At 47.7% G+C, this 25,000-nt stretch overlaps 1 protein-coding gene across 1 annotated transcript in view; it reads left to right on the top strand.

Annotated features, from left to right (window-relative positions):
• adgra2 (adhesion G protein-coupled receptor A2) overlaps positions 1 to 25,000 on the top strand; it is a 61,686-nt gene that overhangs the window by 21,652 nt on the left and 15,034 nt on the right. Inside the window, exons 2-4 of the mRNA XM_076269782.1 lie at positions 8,985 to 9,056; positions 22,723 to 22,794; positions 24,841 to 24,912. Of these exons, the coding sequence (XP_076125897.1) occupies positions 8,985 to 9,056; positions 22,723 to 22,794; positions 24,841 to 24,912 (216 nt within the window). The remainder of the gene's footprint in view (positions 1 to 8,984; positions 9,057 to 22,722; positions 22,795 to 24,840; positions 24,913 to 25,000) is intronic.

The following is a 25,000-nucleotide window of genomic DNA, read 5'->3' as shown; positions in this document are numbered from 1 at the left end:
TACTTTTACCACTTGTATCACGGGGAGCCAATCACATTGGTGTATCTGATATAGGCGGGCCAAAGGTGAGCTAAACAGATGACAGTCGTAGTGTTATCCAATTACGTCGAAGTCCGGAATCAGTCAGTAAACGTTGGTCGTATAGTCTTATCTGCGTGCAGTGAGATTTTCAAATACATGCTTGGTGCCGCTCCTCGAGTTGGGCCATTACATTATTCGTGGCCAGACCCTTAATCTTTCTAGATTACCAGGGTCTGGAATCTCCAGGCTACTTACCTAGCACTTTTTTATAAAATCATTTGACTTAATTTAATAAGAGTTTTTCATCTCATCATGAAAACAAGCAAATTTGGCCGCCAGTGCCTTAAGCAAATTTGTCTTGATAAGACTCCTTAAAATAAGTCAAACGCTTATTAAATTCAAAATGATCTTATGAGAGAGCGCTAGTTAAGTGTCTTTATTTATACTAAAAACAATACCAACTAGATTTTATGATCTTAATATAAGATTAATAACACTTGGTTAGATGTTATTTTTAGCAGTGAGGGAATAGGAGAGATCAGGGGTCAAGAGTTTACTGCGGCCTGCGTTCTTTTGGGTGATTACAGCCAAGTCTATACAAGGGGCAGCTGACGTGTCGTGTTTGTGAGCAACAATTGTGAGCGCTCCACAAAAAACAAATGAGATCCTATTAAGAATTGTTCAAAACAGCACTGATGTTTACAGTACACCGCTCCAGAGTCTGTTCTCTTGGCAGATGCACTGTACATTCTCAGGAAAAGAAAACCTCCTCCAAAAAAAGTCAAGTTGCAAACTTGGATTCGTTAGATGTGAGGCTCAGACTGGTTCTCCTGACTATTTGTATTGCATCAGAAGTTGCTGATGATGAATGCTAAAGAACCCTCTCTTTGTGAGGTTCTAATGTCTCAATTCTAATGAAACAAAGAACATAGGAGGGTTCTAGATCAGACCATATTGACTCAACTCACTTTAGAGGGAAGATGACACATTGTGGACAACCTGTTCATCTGGCCTCCATTACAAACCCAAACACCGGCAGCGGTGGCCTGCACACGACGTCTTGACGCAGCCATAACCGAGGGAAAAGCGTGGCAGGGTGAATCACAGGCTCCCTACACATTACCCACAAGCTTATTAAGACCAGATTCGGAGTGATTTTTGGAGACAGGATATCCTTCTTTTTCAGGGGACGGGAGGATTTTATGGCTGGGTGTTGGCCGTGAAAGGGAAAGACAGAGAGAGGAGGAGGAGGAGGGTGGCCAGGCAGACAATGAGTAAGAGATGAGAAGAGGAGTGTGAGGATGTGAGAGAAAGAGACAAAAAGAACGAGAGACAGAGAGAGAAAGGGAAAGAAAAGGAGAGGTGTTACTCAGGACGATTTCCCACCACACACACACACACACACACACACACACACAGCTGTATTTGAACATGGCTGCTGCTCAGCTGTCTGCAGTGTAACTCTAGATCACAGGCTCAGGATTTAGGGCCTCTGCAGAGGATGAGCAGACATGCACTGCAGCTGTGGCATCCCTGACCCCTCAAACACATACAGTACACACACAATCTCTCTCTCTCTCTCTCTCTCTCTCTCTCTCTCACTCACTCACTCACTCACTCACTCACTCACTCACTCACACACACACACACACACACAGACACATACGTGTACATTTCTAAACACAGAAAAAACCACGAGCACAGACACACATCGCTCATTTTCACTCAAGTGTTTCAACACCTGTGGGAAATGGCGTGCCAAGCTATGAGCAGATCACATTCAACTCCCATAAAGCTACCATCATCAAAGTAAAAACAAAAATGACAACAACAGCATCACACGAACATTAGCGTGTGAATGACAGCCTGTGAATGACAGTGCGTGAATGACAGTGCGTGAATGACAGTGCGTGAACGACAGCGCCTGAGCCTCCGCCCTCACTTCTCCCCAGCCGCTCCTCCTGTGTGGCCCCAAGCCGCAGTGGCATCATGGCGGCCGGCCCTCCGCAGCGGAGGCGGAGACCAGGGTGTGGGGGGGGGGGGATCGGGCTCGAGCAGAGCAGAGTGGATCCAGCCTTAGGGACGCGCTGACATGCCCTCATGTCTGCCGCCTTCAAAGGGCCCTGTGGTTCCCGAGGAAGCAAATTGAGCAAACCAACAAAGTGACTGGCACGACCCAGGGAGGGGCGGCTGCGGTCTGCTACTGCCGGGACAGAGGCCTTTGTCTGCCAGCGCACATCACGCCGCATTACCCCCCCCCCTCCTCCTCCTCCTCCCCGCACGTCTACCCGCCTGTCGAGGTGGAGGGGGGGGGGGTCAGGGTGTGTGTGCGACTGTGTGTGTGGGTGGGGGGTGGAGTAGGGTATGCCATCGCTGAGGCACACCAACACAGTGGGTTGCCGTGGCAACTTTTCCGAAAGACACACGCGCGCTCCCCGGGCGACCGCCACAGGAAATGAGAGTGACAGGTCGCCGCACTCGCGGAAGAACAACGGCAGCGCCAGGCTCTGTTGACGGACGCGGAGACAGAGACAGAGACACGAGCAGGCGTCCAGTTAGTGTGTGAGGTCGGGTCACTAGGGCTTGACGAGACTCGGGCAGAGAGACGCTTTTCAGCAGCGAGCTTATGTGGCTCTCTGAGGGACACGTGCTTCGAAATGATGACCAAATTAAAAAAGGGTTTCCATCACAATCTGTTCCAGCTGGTGAAGACATTTGGCTTTTTGTACACGACACCTTTGAATCCGTCTGTCTCCAAATGGCTTCCAAATGGGTTTTGGTGAGTGTGCTTTTTCAGTTAGTATGCGGGAAGCACACAGTGCTGACGGGTACAAGTCTCTATCGGGATCCTGCCTCGCCTATTGTCCTCCCTCTTGTCACCCCATCTGCCCTTGGTCACATCTCTCTCTCCATCTCGCCATCTCACTGTGATGGACTACATCCTCCCAGGCACCTGCGCAAAGGGGCCTGCATCAAGCCCCCCCTGCCACACGCACACATACACACACACACACACGCACACATACACACACACACACATGCACATACACACACACACACACAAACATGCACCTTCTTTATCCACCAGCATCTGTTTTGATCTTCCCTAAAATGCATTCACTGCGGGCAGGCTGATGGGCCTAAGCTTCTGCCACTGGTGGTCTGTGCTGGAGAGGAGATGAGAAGAGAAGAGATGAGATGAGATGAGATGGGATGAGATAGACTCAAGTGGATTAGGCACTGATCTCCGGCTGGCCAAAGACAGCCCGTGGATGGGCAGACGTGGACGTTAATGTGAGCCTGACGCACTTCAGATGGCCTCTTGATTGAGCCAGAGCACTTTCCCCCTTTTCAACCCCCCCCCCCCCCCCACACACACACACACACACACACACACATACACACACACACACTCCTCGCAGCAGTCTTAGGCGGGCTCTTCCATCGGGAGCAGACTAATGCAATTAGGTATCTGTCAGGGCCGCGGCCTGGCTGCGAATTATTAAAACAAGGCGTCTACTCATCGACTGGGAAATGAGCGTCTCTCCCTCTGATGTCGCGCCACTGCTCCCCCATCTTGGCAGCTCTCTCTCCAGCCTTATTGATCGGGGAAAACCAGGGCCGTTGGCTCTCGTCTTTCATCATTTACCACTCCATCTGCCTCTGTCTCTCTCACTTTTCTTATCGCTTTTTCTCTCACTCTTTTTCTCTTTCCCTCTCTTCCTTGCAGGACTCCCTCACTCCATCTTCCTGTCTTTCTTTGGTCCACCTGCTCGTGTGCACAGTCGCCCCTTCTGTTGGTTGGCTGTTCAGGAAGCGCTGGCCTCGTGCCCTTTGACCCCTTGCAGCCAGGGCCTGTATAAACAGCTAATTGGCTGGGTTTCCTGTTTGGCCTGATGGGAGCCTTGCCTATTTTGGAGCTGTTTATAGAAAGGCTTCTCAGCTCTGTCTCTCTGTGTGTGTCTCTCTCTCTCTCTCTCTCTCTCTCTCTCTCTCTCTCTCTCTCTCTTTCTCTCATACACACACACACACATACACACATTATTTGTATGTGCTGCTCTGTGATACCTCTGAGGAACAATATAACCAAGCCAGGCCCAGGTATATCTGGAGTCAAAAATAAGGCATAGCACATGTGTTCAGGTGATAATACACCCTCTATCTGAATAGTCCTGTATTTCCTTATGTTTTCAGACAGCGGTTCTAAAATGGCTGATGTCTGGTCTCTTGAAGAGATGTTTGTTGTTGTGTAAATGGTTGAGAGGGGAGATGAAAATAGCAGCTTTTAGCTGTGCTCTGAGCTGCAGCGAGTGTGAGTGAGTGAAGGGGACCTATAGGGGAGCTGCTATGAGGAGACAGTGCTTAAGCGTAATGAAAGCCAGGCCAAGTGGCACAGAGCAGCATGCCACTGTCTCGTCACCTAATGGAGAAACAGCAGGCGTACACAAGACCACAGCAACAAGCAGAACATTATGCTCACTCCCTCCTGTCTCTCTGTCTCTGTCTCTGTCTCTCTCTCTCTCTCTCTCTCTCTCTCTCTTTCTCTCTTTCTTTCTTTGTGCTCCTTCTTGCTCTCTTCTCAGTTTCCTTCCCAAACATTTACACTTCACATGAGGATGTGTTCATTTGGCTGGTGATTTTGTCCAAAGTTAGCCACAAGTGAGGTAGAAGAGATTTGGACATCTGGCCAAGGGGGAAATACCACGGAAAACGTATGGAAACAAGAAACAAAACACAGAGGAAGGCAAAGAGCCTCCTTCACATCTGCATGAATAGAACTAAGCAACAAATATACAAAGCAGCCACCACATGTGAGACAGTTTCCGCTTGGTGAGCGCAGGAGAGCATACACACTTTGCTCTCAACGTTCAAAAAGGGCTGCAGATCCACTCTTCAGACTCATGATGCCCCCGATAGTTGTGAGGAGCTGAAGGAAGTGTGTGTGTGTGTGTGTGTGTGTGTGTGTGTGTGTACGAGAAGAGCACCAAAGAGCTTAAAGGCAAAGACAATCATGTGAAGAGTTTGAGGATGAAAGTGTTTGTGAAGACTGAGTGGAATTAGCCTGGTTACACCAAAAGAAAATTGTTCTGGGACCCTTCGTCCACTTCCACTTTCCAAGGGGACGTAACCAGCATGGAAATTAAACTTAAATTAGTAAATTCATCCTTTTGGAAGTACAGCAAACATCTTTATTGTTAACAAAGGTTTTAATTGCAGTTGACTACTTAATTTCAAAGAAGATACGCATCTGTTTTGTTTAATACTGACACCATTAGAACAGCCATTGGTTATGTTCAACTGCGTTGCTAACCGCACTCATCTGTCTGTCATCGTATAAAACCCGCCTCATTCCTATTAAGCAGTTGTGATTGGTGCCTGCCTAGGTTTTCTGAGATGTTGGAAATGGCTTTGTATAGGAAGATGGTGAGATGGATGTGCACCGTGTGGTCTGGGGTGAGTGGGGTCAGCCATACGACTGGGAAACAAATGCATGAAACACTGACACAAAGATGATGCAAGCAAAACATCATACCATCATCACTAGCTCTATGAGGTCCATTATAAACTCATAGAACATGTACTGTATCCATATATTCCTTAATGCATAAAATATGCTACATTTTTTTTTTTCTCCATTTAGAGTGATCCTCCTTCATGGAAGTATTGATAATGTATGCTAAACCCATATACTGTATACAGTATATACTCATTTTAATAATTAAAAGTAGGCTTTGTGTACAGTACATTATCCTCCCATCAGCAATGCTGGTGAATAATAGGCTTAGTAAATGCCAACTATCACTACCTAAGGTCTCTGGATTGAATTATACGTGGCTTGTCCCGTTGCCAGGGCAGACTTTCTCCTCTGCTCTCTGCGTTGAATTATGCAGTCAGTTCCGGATCTTCTCCCCTCTTTCATCTGCAAGTCTGTGTCGAGTTAGAGCAGTGGTAGTGTGCCCAGCTGAAGCGTGAGACCTCGGCTCTGACCGGCACAGGTTCAAAACCGGGCCAGAGTCACGCCGGGCCACCGGCACGCGAGTCCTTCTCACGTTAAGCCGGAGAGTGGACCAGAACCCGTTGCCGCAGGGAAATTTCCAGAAGTTTCTTGGTTGGCGCTTTATCTTGGTATTCAACAAGTCATGCATCAGGTTTGAGGCACTCTCCGACTTCCAGTGCTGTAACTGATTTAACCTAAATGAACAACACAACGCATCAAATTGATACGTATGACACTTTCACACTGTCACACATACATCGTTCTTCTTATTTGGTCGTAAACTGTATCTGATGGTTACATGGATGATATAATAACATTTTCAAATATTCTGACATAAAACCTTGTTTATACACAATATATCAGCTGCCTTTTATTGCAGACTGAAGACAGATGACCCAAATTTAAGACATACTCCCGGTAGGGTTGCCTCTGCTCTTTACGATCTTCCATAATCACATAACAGGATCAAATTGTCACATACCAGTGTTTCTCAAATGTTTTCAGACCAAGGACCACTTAACCAATTAAACAAAAACTCACAGACCACTTAGTTAAAAAAAAGAGTAGACCTATACTTCAACAGTACACAATAGGCAGAGGGTTCATATGATTTAAACTGGCATAGCTTAACTTTAACTGTTTGGATTAACATACAAGTTGGTTCAACATTGCAAAGAACTCATCTATATAATATTTTACCACGTCTGTTCGCGGACCACTTGGGATGGGTTGCAGACCACCAGTGGTCCCCAGACCACACTTTGAGAAACATTGTCATATACTGTATGCTTTGGGTAAGAAAGCTCATAAAAGCAGATGGAGTGACTGTGCTAGTCTGGAGCGAGCCCAGATGATTGAATGTTGGGTTTCATCTCCTCGGCTCTCTCTCTGATTAAGTTTGACTCGTGAATGGAGACTCTGTGCGATCGTTCACACGTGTGCCACATCAGCCTCCTGGCTGTTGCCTTTCATGAAGCCCAGCTCGGTCAAGAGTGTGAAATGCAACGGGGCGGACTTGGCAGACCTGGGTACCGTTTGGTGTGTTTGATAGCACAGAGTTTGGACGCGGCGAGGCAGTTGGATGTGGTGTGGTGTGTATATTGTGTGTGTGGTGTGTGTGTGGATTTTCTCTGTGCGGGTTGATTGATTTGTCACACGATGGTTTGATTAAATCTGTTCATTAGGTGGGCTGGTGAGGGGGGTTGTGGGGGGTTTGAGGAGCTGGGGTCTCATTGATGTGGTGGGTAGGAGGGGAACCAGTGGCTGCTGCATCTGTAAAATTCTGGAGCCTGTTCACAGCTTGCTGCCTCCTCAGGAGAGGCATTGCTGACACACACACACACATGCAAACACGCCCACACACGTACACACATACACATATCCAGCCAGGGCATTCCAATGTGTAGATTAGAAACACACTTCCTCTCGCAAAGCTGTATTTGCAGCCAATTAAGTGTGTGTGGGAGTGAGGGGACTCAGGAGAGGTTTGGTAGTGGGGTGGGGTGGGGTGGGGTGAGTTATGAGCCTCTGCCACCCACTGGGAGCCCTGTGCTGAATCCTACTGTACAGCACTTGTACAGCACACAGCCCCTTGAGGAGACTGGGGGTGACGCACAACCTAATGCAGAGCCTCAGAGCTTAGCTAGAGCTAGCTCATGCAAACAAGGGTGTGTGTGTGTGTGTGTTTGTACAAGAAAGACTGTGTGTGTGTGTGTGTGTGTGTGTGTGTGTGTGTGTGTGTGTGTGTGTGTGTGTGTGTGTGTGTGTGTGTGTGTGTGTGTGTGTGTGTGCGTGTGTGTGTGTGCGTGTGTGTGTGTGTGTGTGTGTGTGTGTGTGTGTGTAACACTTTCCTGAAATGTCACTGCTGTATAAGTGCCTATCTTAGAAGCTCCGTTGAGGACCTGAATAGACAGAGGGTTTCTCAGGTCCCTCTGCTAGAATCCAGGCCTGGGTCCAGTGAGATCATTGGCAGGATCGAAGAAATGTTGGTTCCCATGCAGGAGACTGTGCTGCGAGCCTAAAGCAGGATTCCTTCCTCAGCCCCCCCCCCACCTCTCTCCCCATCACCACTGGTTCCTCTGATAAGCTCGATAAGAGCCCCATCTCTGACCACACCACTGCCAATAGGGAGAAGGATAATTGTCATGGCGGGAGCAGGGATTTTGTTTGATGTGGACGCCGCTTCCTTTTGATGTAAAAATGTATCCAGGGTGATTATCAAGATTATGGTTTCCTCCACCAAACCCCACCGACCCCCCCCCCCCAGACTCTCCGTTCTCGTCCTCTCGCTCGCCTTCCTCCGTTTCCTCACCCTGACCATTACCCCCGCCAACCCCTCCCCCATTACGTCCAGTAGATTAATTGGAACCAGCTTTGTCTAATGTCTCTCGGACTAGCGCAATCATGAGAGTAACTGCTGGGTGAATGAACTCGCAGTTGGCCACTATCCTCATCCTCTTTGCTTTTCACTCCATCCTTGACCCTCTAGTTGCTGGAGCTCCAGCTCTGAGATGGCTATCCCCCCCCACATCCGTCTCTCTGTATCCCTGCGTCCAGTCTTTAAGTGGTGTGGGGAAGCGAGGGGTTAACACAGCTGGTGGTCATCTGGCTCAGTGTTGTTGTTGTGTTTTTTCTCTGTCGTCTGCAAGGATCCTAGTTACACTCCAGCTTCTCCAGGCACGCGAAGGTCAGGGGTCTGAACACAAGTAAAACATAGTGATTTGTGTGTGTGTGTGTGCGTGTGTGTGTGTGTGTGTGTGTGTGTGTGTGTGTGTGTGTGTGTGTGTGTGTGTGTGTGTGTGTGTGTGTGTGTGCGTGTGTGTGTGTGTGTGTGTGTGTGTGTGTGTGTGTGTGTGTGTGTGTGTGTGTGTGCGTTTGTGTGTGGGTGTATATGTGTTTTCTCTGTGTTTGTGAAATGTGTTGTTAACGCCTCTGTTTTTTTCCCCCTTCTCTCTCTCCCTCTCAGGATTTTGAGCAGCAACCGCATCAGGGTCCTGCGAAATGGCTCCTTCAGTGGACTCTCCGTCCTGGAGAAACTGTAAGTAATCACCGTCATTATGACTCTCATCGTCACCACCACCACCATCAGCAGCACAATAGTGTGCTTACACAACCTCGCCTCCGCTGCCTTTGATCTGTGTGCCCCCCCCTCCCCCTCCCCCCTCCCCTCTGCCCTCCCCCCTCTGCCCTCTGTTAGCCTGCAGCTAGCGCACATGCCTGCCCTTACCAAACAAATAGTGATAATGGCTCTTTCACATGTTCCTCAATACACGATGGAGGAGGTCACACTCGGTCACTTGTTCGCATACGTCCCCGATCTCACACCGACCTCTCCACCACTCTGTCCCCCAGTCCCCGAAGGCACGGCGGGACTATCGGCAAAAGGATCTGCGCATCCACGAGCTGTGCTCAACAAAAAAAAAAGGAAAAAAAAAGTGGGATGCGGTCCAGAAGGGAGGATGAAACAAGGTGCGAGCAGTTATCGCTGCAGAGTTATGTGGAAACGATGGCGTAATTACAGCGCCATCCGTCTTTATCAGAGCAGCCCCACGCTATGCTAGCAGATAAGGGGATCATGGGGAGGAGATGTCTGACTTTGGCTCCCGTTTTCTCTCTCTCTCTCTCTCTCTCTCTCTCTCTCTCTCTCGCTCTCTCTCTCTATCTCTCTTTTCTCCTCTCCCTCCCACCCTCTCTCTTTTTCACACAAAAATGAAAAATCAAGTGCTGACAGAAGTTGGGTGATTCCCCATTTTTCTCGGGTATTTAGTCATATGTGAGCCATGCGGCTTCAGGGAAGGTGTCATGTTGTTAAAATGTACGAGGCAAACTCCACGAAGGCTGGCAGACCATGATGAATAGAAACAGAAAGAGAATGACAGAGAGATCTGTCTTCATCGTCTTACTCGAGGTCTCATAAGGGGTTAGGTCATGGAGGAGAACTGTTACTCTTTTTCACTGTTGGATAAGAAATAGAAAAAAAGTATTAAAATTCACATTATTTTAAAAGATATCAACACTGCAAAAACAGCATAACCTTACAATGTTTTATTTTTCGTGGCCATTTTACTATCTTTTTGTAGTCTCCAAAAGCAATGGAAACCATATTTGCTTTTACAACGTTCAAACTCGCTCAATAAATTCACATTTAAAGTTTGACCTTCCTCCTTCACAGTCATTCTCATTTTTGGAATTTTATGAGGGCTTGTGAGTCTGGGAAGCGATTAGTGCGCTCTGTCCAAGGTAAGCTGGTAGTCTTGGCGTAGGTGTTTGTTTGACGTAAAACGATCTGATATTGCTTGTTTTTGCAAGTGCAGACAAGGCCCCCTAGAGAGCCCAGGGGTTAGCAGGGTGAGTAACCTGAGCTATCCCACTAACAGGCCCCCATACCTGGGACACTGGTAAAACCATCAGGGGGTCGGGTGCAGTATGCCTGGAGGGGTCTAACCATAGACCTAGGAGAGATAGACAGCCTACATGCAGATGTGAATACACACACACACACACACACACACACAAATTACAGTACAGTGCATGCAATCCAAGACCAGAGATATGTAGATATTGATGCCTGTTGAACCTAGCCAGTAATTAAATACACATGTAATAAAGACACGGATACACACAGGCTAGCACATTATCAAGCATGTAGGCCTCTCTCTCAGCAGGAGATCAGGGGCTATGTAACTAGGGGAACATCTCATTGGTTACACAAAGCAGTAGGCACACACTCACACACACACATTTACAGACATACTCCTTCCCACTCTTTCCCTCTCACACACACTCACATGCACGCACACACACACACACACACACACTCACACAGTTTAATAAGCCATCTGCATCCCTTAAAGTGTGTTGCTTTGTGTTAGCCATTAGCTTTGCCTTGAATGCACCACTGTGTTTTGCCTCTCCAAATCAATAACGGAAACATCAGTGCTAGAGTGTCCGCCTGTCATCTCCAGGGACCAAACGGTCGGAGACACGACTACAAATTGGCGTCCACGGCGGACAACTGCAGTGCGCGCACCACTCCTCCAAGAGGGATTGTTTGCGTTGTGTTTTGTCTCCAACTTGGTCGGCGTTCAGGGCTGGTCATTGTTTCCAGGCCCTTGTCTACATGTGCTTGTCATTTGCCGCGGTGGTGCGGCCGTTACTCATACGTGTGGTCAACGTCGTAATCAGAGGCCGGCCCACGAGGGCAGAGTCAACACACTTGGCGGGCCCTCCACCAGAGGATGAGCAGACGTACGCACAGTTTTGCATTTTTATATCGCAGCTTAACTACTGTTTTCACTGTGAGATATTTCAGGTTTATATTATCTTCTTTCCTTCTCTCTCAATCTCTCTCTCCCTCTCCCTTGCTCTGCCTTTCACTGGCTCTGTTTCTCTTTATTACTAAGTATTTGTGTGTGTGTGTGTGTGTGTGTGTCTGCATGTGTGCGTATCCTATTATGGGCATCCCAGGCTGTGTCCTGGCTGTGCTTCAAGCCAATGCTCTCTAAACAGAGCAGTTCCACTCTCCAGCTCTCTCTCTCTCTCTCTCTCTCTCCCTTCAGCTTTCCTTCTCTCCAACCCTCTGTAGCTCTTACTGTATCTTTCTCTACTCAGCTCTCTGCTCACCTCTAACCAACAACCCTCTCTTTCTCAACCTCTCTCTTCTTCTCCCCCCCCTCTCTCTCTCTCTCTTTCTCTCTTCATCTCTCTCTCTGGGCCGTCCCACTACTGGGCGTGTGTGAGCCGTGTGGCAGCTCTGGAGCTGGGTGTGTGTTGGCTGCTGGAGGAGCTGCAGCCCGGCCTGGTCTGGTCTAGTCTAGTCTGGCCCAGGCAGGGAAACCCTCCGTCAGTTCCCCCGCACAGACAGGAGCCTCCACCACCACCACCACCTCCACCACCACCACCACCACCTCCACCACAGCCGCCGCGCATACACAGTCGGCCCTTTCATAGGGAGCCCTGAGCCCCCCGAAAAGAAAGGGTGGCGTTCATAAACTGCCAAAGCCACCCAAGTGCAGAGGCATTTGGTGCTGTTTGTTTTCAGCCATGCTGTACAGGATGCAGTCAGCTGCCACCGCTCGGGCTTGGCGTGCGAGTGAGGGGTCTCCTTCTTCTGGGGCCTGCGGTGCACGGGCGCGGGCACGACTGCTGCCGTCAGACGTCTGCATAACGCATCTCCATGCGTGGAGGCACGCAGGGCCCGGCCCGACCTCCCTCTGTGTGTCTCGCGGTGCGTGAGCAGAGCAGAGCGGCCGAGCTAAGAAAGAAGCCTGCTATTCCATGCATGTGCCTTGTCACGCACATACGTGTGCACTCGAGTCTTGCCCCATGCAGCAACATTCACACACAGAGACATGCATATAGACACACATGCATACACACATACACACACACACACACACACACGACACGCGCACACACAAACACGCACATGCCTGCCCCCACCTCCCAAAATCCATTTCTGTTCCAAGCTGACAGAGGGCCATATAACGAGACTGGCGCGCTAATGAGCGGTGACCTTAACAAGTTGTGGACAGATCACAGCGGCCTGTCCAGCATTGATTGGAGCTAAGGTAATGAGAATAATGACTTCAGAGAAAGGAGAGCGGAGAGAGAGAGAGAAGGGGAGACAGAGAAAGAGAGAGAGAGGGAAGGTATATAGAAAGAATGTGGAACAAGAAAAGAGAAGAGAATGTGTGAGAAAGCTAGAAAGAAAAAGAGGCAGTGAGTGGTCTGGCATTAAACACACACACACACACACACACACACACACACACACACACACACACACACACACAAATATACACACACACACACACACACACGACACAAACCTGCACTCCCTACACATCCTGCAGCAGGGGGAGGGCAGGGAGCTGGCAGTCCACTTCCATCAGAATTAGGACACTGGGGGGGGGTGCTGGGAGACTAGACTGTTGATGTAGTCTGCAGCAAGAGCTAACTAGAAGGCATTATACACTCAAACCCAGTGGTCAAAGTGCTCAAACCCATTCACTTGTGTAGAATGCATACAAGAATCTGTGTTTGTGATATATGTTTTATTTTATCCGTATACTGAGGCAAATAATAATATTACTAATACTGAAGGTATGTGACACATTCACATGCTATCCCATTGTGTCCATCTAAAATCTTTTGTTGTTTATAGAGTCAAATTACTTTACTCTGAAGTGTTTGGAGTGAGGCTTTGGACATGGCTTGGCCAGATGAAGCGTGTTTAGAGTTAGGCTTAGTCCTCCACAAATCTGCATTACGACAACATTCTCTTCTCAAAATAGTCATTATAGGAGGCAAAGTAAAATGATAAGAGTGACATTTGAAAGGCAGTTTATGCCCTGGCATGGGGTCTGTAGGTCTGTCTGTTCTTTGTCACACCAGACTGAGACGTATTAGCATGCAGACAGACATGTAAGGCGCACTTGAGGATGAATGGACGAAAACATGAACATGAAATTGGCAGCCATAATTCAGCCGGCTGTTTCATAGCATCGCTGGGTCTTCATTTTGTCTGCTATCAGCAGTGGAAGCCACTTGAGTTCTCAACAGGAAATACACTCTTGTCTGCGATTGATGAGCAGTTCCATAAGGACTTGGGGTTTTGGGGGGGGGCGGGGGGGGGGGGGGGGGGTGGTCTGACGCAGGGAAACAGAGGGGAGGTTGTTTCCAGACATGCTCCATGACCATAATAAGTCAAACAGGGGGCCTGAGAATGTTGCGCTGGGCTGGTAAGACTAAACAGAAGGTTTAAAATCTCAGCGTGATTATGGAAAATAAAATCAGACACATCCACACCGGCATCTGTACACGTTCAAACAGGGCAGAGCATCTGCTTGCAGGACAGAGAGGACAGCAGAGAGAGAGAGAGAGAGAGAGAGAGAGAGAGAGAGAGAGGAGGGGAGGAGGGAGGAGGACGTGGTGGATGCATTAGTGTCTCCACGGGAAGCCGGCCTCGGCAGACTTCCCAAATCCTCCGTGCCATCCCAGTGTGTGTGTGTGTGTGTGTGTTTGCCATCCCAGGCAGGCCTGTGTGTGTGTGTGTGTGTTTGCCATCCCAGGCAGGCCTGTGTGGGGATGGTGGCCAAGCTAAACAACCTCACCAGCCTTCTGAGAGGCTGAGCTAGGGGATGGGGTGGGGTAGGGCTGCTGAAGAGGGTGCATAGGCATTTCTTAATATAAAACAGATTGTGTGTGTGTGTGTGTGTGTGTGTCTGTGTGTGTGTGTGTGTGTGTGTGTTCGTGTGTGTCTGTGTTTGTGTGTGTGTGTGTGTGTGTGTGTGTGTGTGTCTGTGTGTGTGTGTGTGTGTGTGTGTGTGTGTGTGTGTTTGTCTTTGAGTGAGTGTATGTTTACTGTACACATCTGAGCACGAAAGAGACAGAGTGGGAGAAAGTGTGTGAGCCGGAGTTGCTTGAAGTTGCTGAGTTTCAGTTTTAGATTAACATTGTTTCCACCAAAGGTAAGCAAATGACTGTGATGTGTGAGGGCTCTGTAGAAACGGGCACTGCTCCACTCATTAAAAACCCAGGGGTGGTGACGGTGGTGGCAAGGAGCTCAAGCGTGTAGATCCCCACCAGACCCCAGCGCCAGACGTCCAGACGTGCAGGAAAGACCCGACGGGTCAACCTTCATTTCAGCCTTCCTCCAACAGAAACAACAGAAAGGACTCAAACTCAAAGGCGGCTTCTTGGAACTGATGATTAGGCAGTCCTGTTATTCACACTTCTCCCAGAATAAACCACTCTCTGCACAGCACACTCAAGCAAGAGTCCTGGTGCTGGTGCTGCTGCTGTGTGGTTCTCATGCGATGAAATCCCTACATGTCGAACCGAAGAATGCATGACTTGTGGGGGTCCGGGGAGGAAGGGGTTAAGAGCCGGAGAGAGTGGAAACAGAGGGGGGTGGGGTGCTGCAGGGAGGGGGGGGGTTGTGGGGTGGGGGGTTTACTTGAGTTGATAGACTCCAGATGTGTCCATGCGATAAGCTGAAGGCAAGGGGGCGTGTTTGCATTGTGAGCTTAACTCAATCGTGTCTTGGGGGCTCACTAAAGTGAGGGGGGCTAGCAAACAAGCGTGCCTGTGAGCATCAAAACAGGCAAACAGGAATGACAATCTCACAGAAAGACTTCCATATCGCCTAAACACTGTGACCACATGAAGAATTCAAGTAGATTTGAGTCTATTTCTCTGAATCTTCTTCGGCCTTCACTCAGTCTATATCCTCCCTCCCAACTTGCACAAGAAATCCTTTTCATTTTCAGCTGGTTTTGGCTTTCCCTCATGAACTTTGCACCCTCTCTCTCTCTCTCTCTCTCTCTTTCTCTCTCTCTGTCTTTCTGTCTTTCTTCGTCTCACCCTCTTTGTGCTCTCTTTCTCACCCCTACTCGCGTTCTTGTCTGCAAGCTGAAATCCACCCACGGGATGAATATTCACACATTGCCCATCATTGTGTTCCCATTCATTGATATTGTGTATGAACAGTGTTGACTGCCAGATGGTTCCCTGTGGTAACATTGGCCCATGGTCAACCCTCAATGCTGTATTTCCAAACTACTGTCGACTCACTTCGACAGGAGGTGGGACTATCTCTGGATCTGTTTATGTCTGCTTTTAAAATTTATATCATGGATTTATTTTTTAAGGAGCTAACTGCATTCATTTGAGACAGCAAGACTCAATCGAGACAGTGACAAAGAGGCAGACAATTTCTTTCTGCCAGTTATTTCCAAACCGTTAGATGGGAGTCTGGATATCAACCAGGGGAAATCCTCAACAGGCATACAGGGGATGCCCCTTGGACATGATGCCAATCCACACACACACACACACACACACACACACACGCTGTGCCAGTCAAGCAAAGCAAGTCAGAGGTGAAGACAGTCAGCACATTTCAGCACTATCAAAGGAAATGGCCTCAACTGAAATAACATGAGCAATTTCAAAACATTATGAAGGGCTGTTTAGTGTAGTTTCTGATGATACATCAGTAACACTGACAGTCTGCATTTGGTCATCTGGATCAACTTTATTTAAAGTGACTTTTTGTTAATCTTAGTTGCTTTATAAATTTCAATTTCTCAAGAAGCTCTTGAGATTGTCATTGGTTCATATTTCTTGATTTTGGATAATTATTGGACTGTCAGTGTTCTATAAAACAGATGTTGTTTCTTAGTTTGTTGTGGTTTGTCAAGTTTGTCACAGTTATAGAGTAATATTTAACTTTTCAACGGAGTTCCCCAAGGCTCTATATTTGGAACCCATTCCATAACATATGCTTTGTGCTTTTCTCTGACCACCTATTAACACCAGAGAAATAAGGATCTCATGCTGGGTAATTGCAATCATGAGCATAGCTGTTTTTAGTTCTGTTTGGGACGAGCCTTCTTGACGGAACGTGTTTTAAGTCTATTCTTCATTGAGTACGGGTTGAATGTGCACACATTCAAAACAGCCTGTCATTCCATCTTTCTTTCTTGGCATCATACCTTGACTTGCCCTGAAGCAGACCGATGGAACATATAATCAAAATTAACCCAGGAAATTTTACTCTTCAATAAAACTATCCATGGCTATTTTTGTATTCCCTTCTCTATAAGTGTGTTGCAGGACCACATTTCAAATTATAGCTTGCCACAGAGAGTAAAAGCAAGCCTCTATACTGGCCTTGATTATTGCGATGGTCTTCACAATTTTTCAGTATGGATTATTGGTGAGATGTGTCATGTTAACCATTGCTTTCACTTCTTGTACATGTGCCAGTTTTGATTGTGTGTATTGATATAATTTGTGCACACCTTGTGTGCTATTCAGATATAAAAACTTATGGGAGTATTATCACAACATTTTGTTTTCACAAAATATCTCTTGAATATGATTCATAATGGCATTTTGACAACAATGGCATTTGGACTATTCTACACAGTGCTGTTTATCATTTTTCTCCTGTTTCAACTTGGGGAAAGAATGGCATTACCATGGTCTGGAAAAAAATGTTTTTTTTTCTCCTTGTCTTATTTTTAACCATCCAGATGTACAAGAGAGGGTTTTCAGAGCGCGTGGTTAATCTGATGAGACAGAGGAAAGAAAATAAAGAAAAATAATCTGTGGAAGGTGCAGGAAAGCAGGAAATTAGTAGAAAAACAAAAGACAGGCAGATCCTGGTTTCCTGTTTGAGGAGGAAAGGCTGGAGTAAGTTTTGGGGGCCGACTTACAGAGACCCCATTGTGAGTGAGTGCGTGTTGAGGAGTGGGCTGGAGCAGAAGGAGGTGGAGGAGGTGGTGGAAGCTGGGGAGGTGTAGAGGAGGAGTGTGTGTGCGTGTGTGTGTGAGGGAAGGGGGGGGGTCACACAGAACTGATTCTGCTCATGCCTGAAGCCTCCCCTCCCCTCCCACCTGCCCACTAACCCCATGTATGCACGAAAAAAAGCAGCCCTGCTAAAAAAAAGGAAACTGTAAAAATAAACGAGAGAGGGCCTCTGTGTTGGAGACGCCAGGGAGACAGGAAATGACACGCGGCACAAAAATGGTCTCTGCCGGCCTTTGGCAGGACGAAGGTGCCAGTTAACTGTTCAGACCCCTTTTGGTTTTGCGCAGACTTCCGCACAGACACACAAATGCACACATCATCGAAAACAACAGCAACACAAAAAACAGAATCAGTCCGTATATTCAGAGAAGAATATATAGAGACGACATCTCTTTCCCTCTTTCCTCCCTCGCCCTCTCTCACTCCCTCTCTCCATCTTTCTCTTGCTCTCCATTTTTAAAGAACCCCCCCCCCCTCCTTAATGGAGTGCAACAGGAAATTCTTGATTCCCGTCTGGCGATAATGAGTGGCCATTCCCTGGCCTCAGCCATTCTCTCAGTGCTCCCCGGGGCCACGGCCTGAACAATGTCACTGGAGTACTCCAGCCCCACGCTCCCCGGCCTCATAATGGGAGCACTCCAAACAGGGAGGCGGGTGGTGGTGGTGGGGGAGATTGTGGTGGAGTTGAGGCTCTTTGGAGGACCGGCCGTCTTCATAAAAACCCCTTATGCTGGCCGCTCTCTGCCTGCCTGCCTGCCGGCCACTTCTCTTTGCTCTTTCACTTTTTTTCTCTCCTCCTCCGCTCCCATCATCTCTTCTCTGCATGCTCGCTCATAGGCCCCAGGTGCTCTCGCCCTCTGCTGCAGACATACATAACTCTTCAGGGTAGACTCCATTGATGCGAGGACAAAACTGGAGTGACTGAAAGAGAGAGAGGGAGAAAGAGAGGGAGAGAGAGAGAGAGAGAGAAAGAGAGGGAGAGATGGAGGACCATAGATGGACGGGGAAATAAATGAGGGAAAGTCATTTTGAAATAGCATCAGCTGGTGTTAGACTCGTCTGAAGGAGGCCATGCCCTTCCACTCTTAAAGACCAATTAGAGAGCCCACATGCAGGGCGAGACACAGCAATTCTATATTAAGCAGCTCTATTACACCTGAGCTGGAAATAAGTATCCTGGCTTTGAATTGTTTTCTTCAGTCAATGTTTTTATGCGTTTTTCATGTCATCATTTTAGTAGGCAATTGAAAGAAATAAAAGAAAGAAAGAAACAGAATTCTAATTCACCTTACGTCTTTGATTTACATGAAAGTTTATCATTATTCTCTCATTGATTACCTAGAAGGAGGTCTGTAACATGAAGCTGTTTTGACTGTGATGCTGTTAGCAGCAGAATAGCACTGAATATGTGTGTGTGGTGAGGTCACTTAGCTACGGAGGCTGGCCTCTAAAGACCTCTGCACTCCACTGGCACTGTTCTGCTTGTCCACATTCCCCAGCTATGTGATAAGAGAGGGGAGCTGTGTGCAGTTCTGTTGGGCTTCACACATCCAAAGCACACACTTCATGACCTCTCTGGAGCAATGTGTCTTTGGTGTGTATGTGTGTGTGTGTGTGTGTGTGTGTGTGTGTGTGTGTGTGTGTGTGTATGTGCGTGCGTGTGTGTGTGTGTGTATGTGTGTGTGTGTATGTGTGTGCGTGCGTGTGTGTGTGTGTGTGTGTATGTGTGTGTGGTGTGTGTGTGTGTGTGTGTGTGTGTGTATGTGTGTGTGGTGTATGTGTGTGTGTATGTGTGTGTGGTGTGTGTGTGTGTGTGTGTGTGTGTGTGTGTGTGTGTGTGTGTGTGTGTGTGTGTGTGTGTGTGTGTCTGCATGCCTCTGTAGCCCTGCCTACCTCATAGAATTCACACTCAGCCCTTAAAAGCGCGTACCTGACCCAGCATAGCCACTAGCACAGAGCATGTCAGGCCCCGTGGAGTGTGGACTAAATGGGCTGTCATGCCTAGATGTCGACTGCTAGTGTTGTTTACCCTTTCACTAATTAGCTAAACCAAAATCATTCTTGCAATCCATTTTTAGTGTCACTGTGAAGTGTGCAGAGTAGTTTGTGGAGCTCCCCGCCGCACCGAACCATCCCAAACCACAACTGGCCTCTGCACAGACTCCACCGCCGCGATTGAGCTCATGTGAAGTAATTAGTGTGCTGTGCTGCGTCAGAGGGAGAGAGGAGGCTGAAGCGAGCGAGCGAGCGAGCGAGCGTGCGGCTGGGCCAGGCCGACCCGGGGAGGCCAGTGCGCCGGTGTTGACGTGTGGGAGGAAACAGTGGGCAGAGCCTCGCCTTTCATCAGGCTGCTAATGAGGCCCTGGACGCGCCAGCCAGGAAACGTCCACCATTGTTCTGTCTGCCCCGGCCACCATTACTGCCACTGCTACCGGGTCCCTCTCATATACACACACACACACACACACAAACAGAGACACACACACACACACACACACACACACACACACACAGAGACATACACACTCACACACACACACACAAACACAAACCAAACACACGTATGTATACATAAACAGAGCACACTCACACATGCAAGCAGCACATATTTGTGCATGCACACACACACACACACACACACACACACACACACACACACACACACACACACACACACACACACACACACACACTGACTGACACAAGAGGTCGGCACACGCACATATGGAACTCCCATTTTCTCGCACACAGACACACACACACACACACACACAGAGGCATGCATGCACACAGACAGACAGACAGACAGACAGACAGACAGACACACACACACACACACACACACACACACACACACACAGACACACACACACACACACAGAGGCTCTCTAGTGCTGCATACGGCCCTGTATGTGCACACGTGCACAAGCAAAGTCACATATGCTTGTTCGCACGCCCACTCGCCCATTCGCACTGGCCTCATAATTGCATTTACATGTGTGCCCCCCCCCCCACACACACACACACACACATACACAGACATATTCATGTGCACGGCTTCTCAGCCCAAAATATCGAGTCGGTATGAACTCCTGGACTCCCACACTGAGGCTAGACTTCACCCTCCCCTCCCTCTCTGTCCAACTGCACGCACACCTCCTCTTCCTCCATCGCTCCTTCCCCCTTTCGCTCTCTATCTCTTCCTCTCTCTCTCTCTCTCTCTTTCTCTCTTGCTCTCTTTTTGCCCTCTCTCATACCACACACCCACTGACAGCTGTTAGCAGGTTAGCCTTGAAATGCATACCGAGCAGATACTGTGAGATGGCGGCTGTCCGTGAGCTGCTGGTTAGTGTAAACTTCCCTCCCTGTAAGGGGCTGTTAAGTTGTTGCAAACAAATGTGAGGGCCTTTGGCCGGCGGGCGCCTCCCTCGACCCGCCTCGTCGCGGCCGGCAGCTGCACAGCGAGCTGCTGGACTGAGTGTGTGTGTGTGTGTGTGTGACGCTCAGGTGAATGCACTTTAGAGTGCACCGTTGATATATCCACTAACATTCACTCTCTCTCACACACACATACACTGACACATATGCACACACACACACACACACACACACACACACACACACACACATGTTATGAACATGGACAGCCTAAAGAGTTGTGTTCACTAATTCTTGACATAAAGACATAGTTTTAGGGTCAAAACTGGTCTGTGAGCTTATCCACCCAGAGACAGTTGTAAATCCACTGACAGAGTTGTAAATTCACCATCAGATCAGCGTTTTCTTGCCTCTTTTAGCATCTTTCATGTATAATAATTCCCATATCATGCTCCATTCTACACCATCTGAGGTACGTGTATGAAAACATTGTGTGTGTGTGTGTGTGTGTGTTTTTTTCCCCTTCTCAGTCCTTTCAGTAGCCTCTGCCAAGAGAGATGAGAGCCTTTCATTCACTCATATTGAATCCATTTTCAGATTTCACTCTGACGCGATCAAAAATAACCCATAAATCATACACACTTGGACGCATGTCAAGAGTTGGAGCCGTCTGAAGGTTGTTGTTTGGGAGGGGGAGGATGACTCCTAGTTTTGATGGTATGAGATGATGTGGTTTTGAAAAAGCCCATATCTTAGGTCATTCATCTGTAATGGCAAACCATAGAAGTTCCAGAAAGTTCTGTGTGTCAACCTCCTCAATGCTCTAATTCTAGTAGCAGAAAACTGAGATGAGATCAAAAAAGTTAGAAATATTACCTCCCTACTCTTTGAAGGAACAGGGCAAAAAGTCAACCTCTAAAAAACTGACCCTTTCAATGTCATAGGCCGTCAGTAAGGAAATCTCTCCAAACTTGTCCATTGGGAGCCATTGGTCCATGCTACAGGAGAATGCCCCCCCCCCCCCCCGCCCCCAATGTGTTCTGTACATTCGCTTAGCTGGGCTTTGCAGTAGCTATTTGTCTGATGACCTGCTCCAACCTTTATTCCCACCTGCCCAATAAAATTCTTCCCTTGACTTTCAGAGGTTAATTTTCAGGCTGGTCTTCTGGAGTTGCTGGTGAGAGAGCAGGAAAGAGAGAGAGAGAGAGAGAGAAGCAGAGGGGGAGAGGGAGAGAGGGAGGAATGGTGGGAGGTGAGATAAGTGTTTCAGCACATGGGTCTAGGAAAGCAATAGGAAGAGGGCTAGCTAGGAGGGAACTTCTCGCTCTGAAATGAGATCTTCAAAGGCAGTTTGAGAAATGAATATTTATAGTTTGGCTTGTGCTGGTGTAACTTTATCGTGGGAAGAGGCGTTTTAAAAACCCGGGGAAAAAAGCATCTTTTTTTGTTGCTGTGAAATTCCGACAGCGTCTTGTTCGCTCCTGTGTTTGCGTTATTGTGCGCTCCAAAACCAGGTGGCTCCCTGGGTTACTTTTGCAGACCTCTCTGATTCAACAGCGGCTCCCATCCCATTTCAAATAAACATTGAAACACGGGGCTTGCAGCGTTTGGCCAGCCCATAACCACAAAAGGTGGAAACGTAGATATTGAAAATAAATTCTCTCTCTTTTCATTTCATGTGGGTGTGGGAATGTTGATTTAAATCCTAACCTGTCAGACAAAAAGATGTCGATATCACTGGTTTGCAGATGTTAACTCAAGCATGTGGTGACTGGTCGGTTATTTAACTTCACTTATGAATTCAAGAGGACCTTCATAACCCCTCTAACTCGTTGAGGTGGTTTTGAAGACCAAAACGGAACAAATGGATGGTCCTCGTAAAAACAAAGAAATCCTACAATTCTCTACAAATGTGACATGAATGAAGTTGTGGCAGGCTCTGTGCACTGTCTGGTTGCGCCTGCAGTCTTTCAAGCGGTTTGGTTTCTTTGTTTCTCTTTCACCAGAGACCTCAAGAACAACCTCATCAGCACCATCATGCCAGGAGCCTTTCACAGTCTGACTGCACTGAAGAAGCTGTAAGTCTCAATAACATACTGCACTGTGCTACATGCTATTTTGCATGATGCATTTATATTGGCACAGTGTTATTTGTTTACATTTGAGTTGTAAAAGTGCAGTTGTAATCATAGTATGAAGGCTATGTTTAAAACCTTTTCAAATTAACTTTGATTTGTTTTAGGTGAAAAGTGGGCTGTTTTCTCAGTCTCTAAACTTTATTTTATGTTTTATGCCAGTATTGTCAATTGTCATTTCCCATGTTGTCGAACTTTGCCTTGTGCATTATGAAAATCTAACTTGTAGACGATTCTCGTCGAATCTCTGTCGATTCTCAGTAGAGGGCAAACTATAGAGTGGAGTGAACACAAGGCAGTGGTTCAAGGACAGGGTGGGCTTCCTTGGGTGTCACTTTATAAAGAATGACATCATGCAGTGAATCTCCAGCATAATGGTTTTAGTGAATCACCCACAAGCAGTGGCATGGTTGTCCAATGCCACATGTTCCATGTGAGTTTAGGCCAACATTTGAGCTCGTGTCAGCTCTAATGAATGGTTACAGCATGTGCCATGCCATGTTTATGAGCGAATTAGGGCGACTTAATGACAGAACATGTCGAGGAAAGTTGTACTCATGCAAGACTTATGTGGAACAACATCGGCAGGAGCAGAAAATGGCGCTGATCTGCGGGCTGATCGTCAGGATCTGGGTACGACTTCCTTGACCGCAACAGGAATTAATATACAAGAGTGTGGGAGACTCCAGTTCTTGGGAAAATATAGTTTGAATGGAGTCGGGGGGATATACGTCTGCAAAACTGGGAAAGTTGGGTGCAAACAACACCAAGGTCATTTTGTTCACTTCCCAGGGAAGTGTGAGATGAATAAGGGCCGTTGAAGGGCTGTTGACAGTTGACTGTTGACTATACGGTGACATTTTTAAATGTATTAATGTCTTTTTGCAACTCAGAAATAAGCTGCAGGCTGGTCAGGGTATGTAAAATGTTGAAGGGTATCAGAACACTCACATAACACAACTTGATTCATGGACCAGTAGCTGATCAGTTTGAAGGCCAACCCCTTTAACAGTTGAGAGAGCATTCAGCATAGTCGCACAGCTTTAAGGACAGGAATAGGAACGGGGTCTTGGATTTTGTGGTGGAAACAGAGGCAGCAAAATGTCATGGTCACAGAGGCCAGGAGGAGTCGCCATGGCGGCTAGCCCTCTGGTTTGTCCCGTAGTGGCTATTCCTCTAGTTTGTTCGGTATTGGCTGACTCTCCTTCTGTTTTGTCCTGGAGCAACGTTTGCCTGGTCCCTGTGGGGTAACTTATAACACGGCGGCGGCTGTGCTTTGTCGCCATTCAAACCGCAGACCCGTGTTGTTGTCGCTGATGGCGCATTGAATGTGACAAGCCAGTCGCCTCCCCAACCACCCTCTGCGTAGTCGTGCCACTTTGGACCGGCGTCGCGGAGCTCTGGTCAGCATCGTGGTCAAGTCCCATCTCCGTCTTGGAGATGCAACGTTTTTTTCCCTTGCTTTTTTTCTTTGTCCTTCTGTTGGCCTGCGTTTGTAGCAACTTGGGCGGCTTTTGTGTAAACAAACAGGGAGAGATAAACATGTGTTTCAGCCAACTGCACTGAACCACCACTGTGCTGCGTTGAAGTGACAGTCTGAAACAACAGATTCCTGTGGATTCTCAATCACAGTGCATCATAGTTCTCACATAGGTCATGTTATATCCTAGTCTTATATTCTTGCATACTAGGTGCAAGCAACATAGCAATATCAGGTTACTAGTACAGGAGAGCACAGCTGTGTTACAAATGGGCTTGTTTCTACTGACCAACAGCCACTTACTTTAGGATAAGAGTAGGATCAGACTCAGTTATGGCTGCACAGAGAGATTTAGGCATGTATCCAATTAGAACTTCCATTTAAAATGATTATGGAAAGGATGATGAGAGAAGCACATAATTCAGAAGTAATGGAAAAGCTTCTGTTTGGCAGGAAATTCATGTGTTTAGGTTAGCGTGCATTTTTATGGCTTTCTGCTCCTCTTTCAGGGACCTGTCCAACAACCGCATCGGCTGCCTGACACCGGACATGTTCCAGGGGCTATCCAACCTCACCAAACTGTAAGTCTTTTGTAAACAAAAGATAAGCTTAAGGGACTGTTTACTAAAATAACAGAAGTTTTTGCTCATATATTAAGATGACACCGAT

Source organism: Alosa pseudoharengus, unplaced genomic scaffold (assembly GCF_046254945.1).
Source record: "Alosa pseudoharengus isolate Yale_2024_CS ecotype anadromous, Long Island Sound unplaced genomic scaffold, YU_APseudo_1.1 YU_APseudo_1.1_scf_6, whole genome shotgun sequence".
In the NCBI taxonomy this organism is placed as follows: Eukaryota; Metazoa; Chordata; class Actinopteri; order Clupeiformes; family Clupeidae; genus Alosa; species Alosa pseudoharengus.
This window is presented reverse-complemented; position numbering and strand designations above follow the sequence as displayed.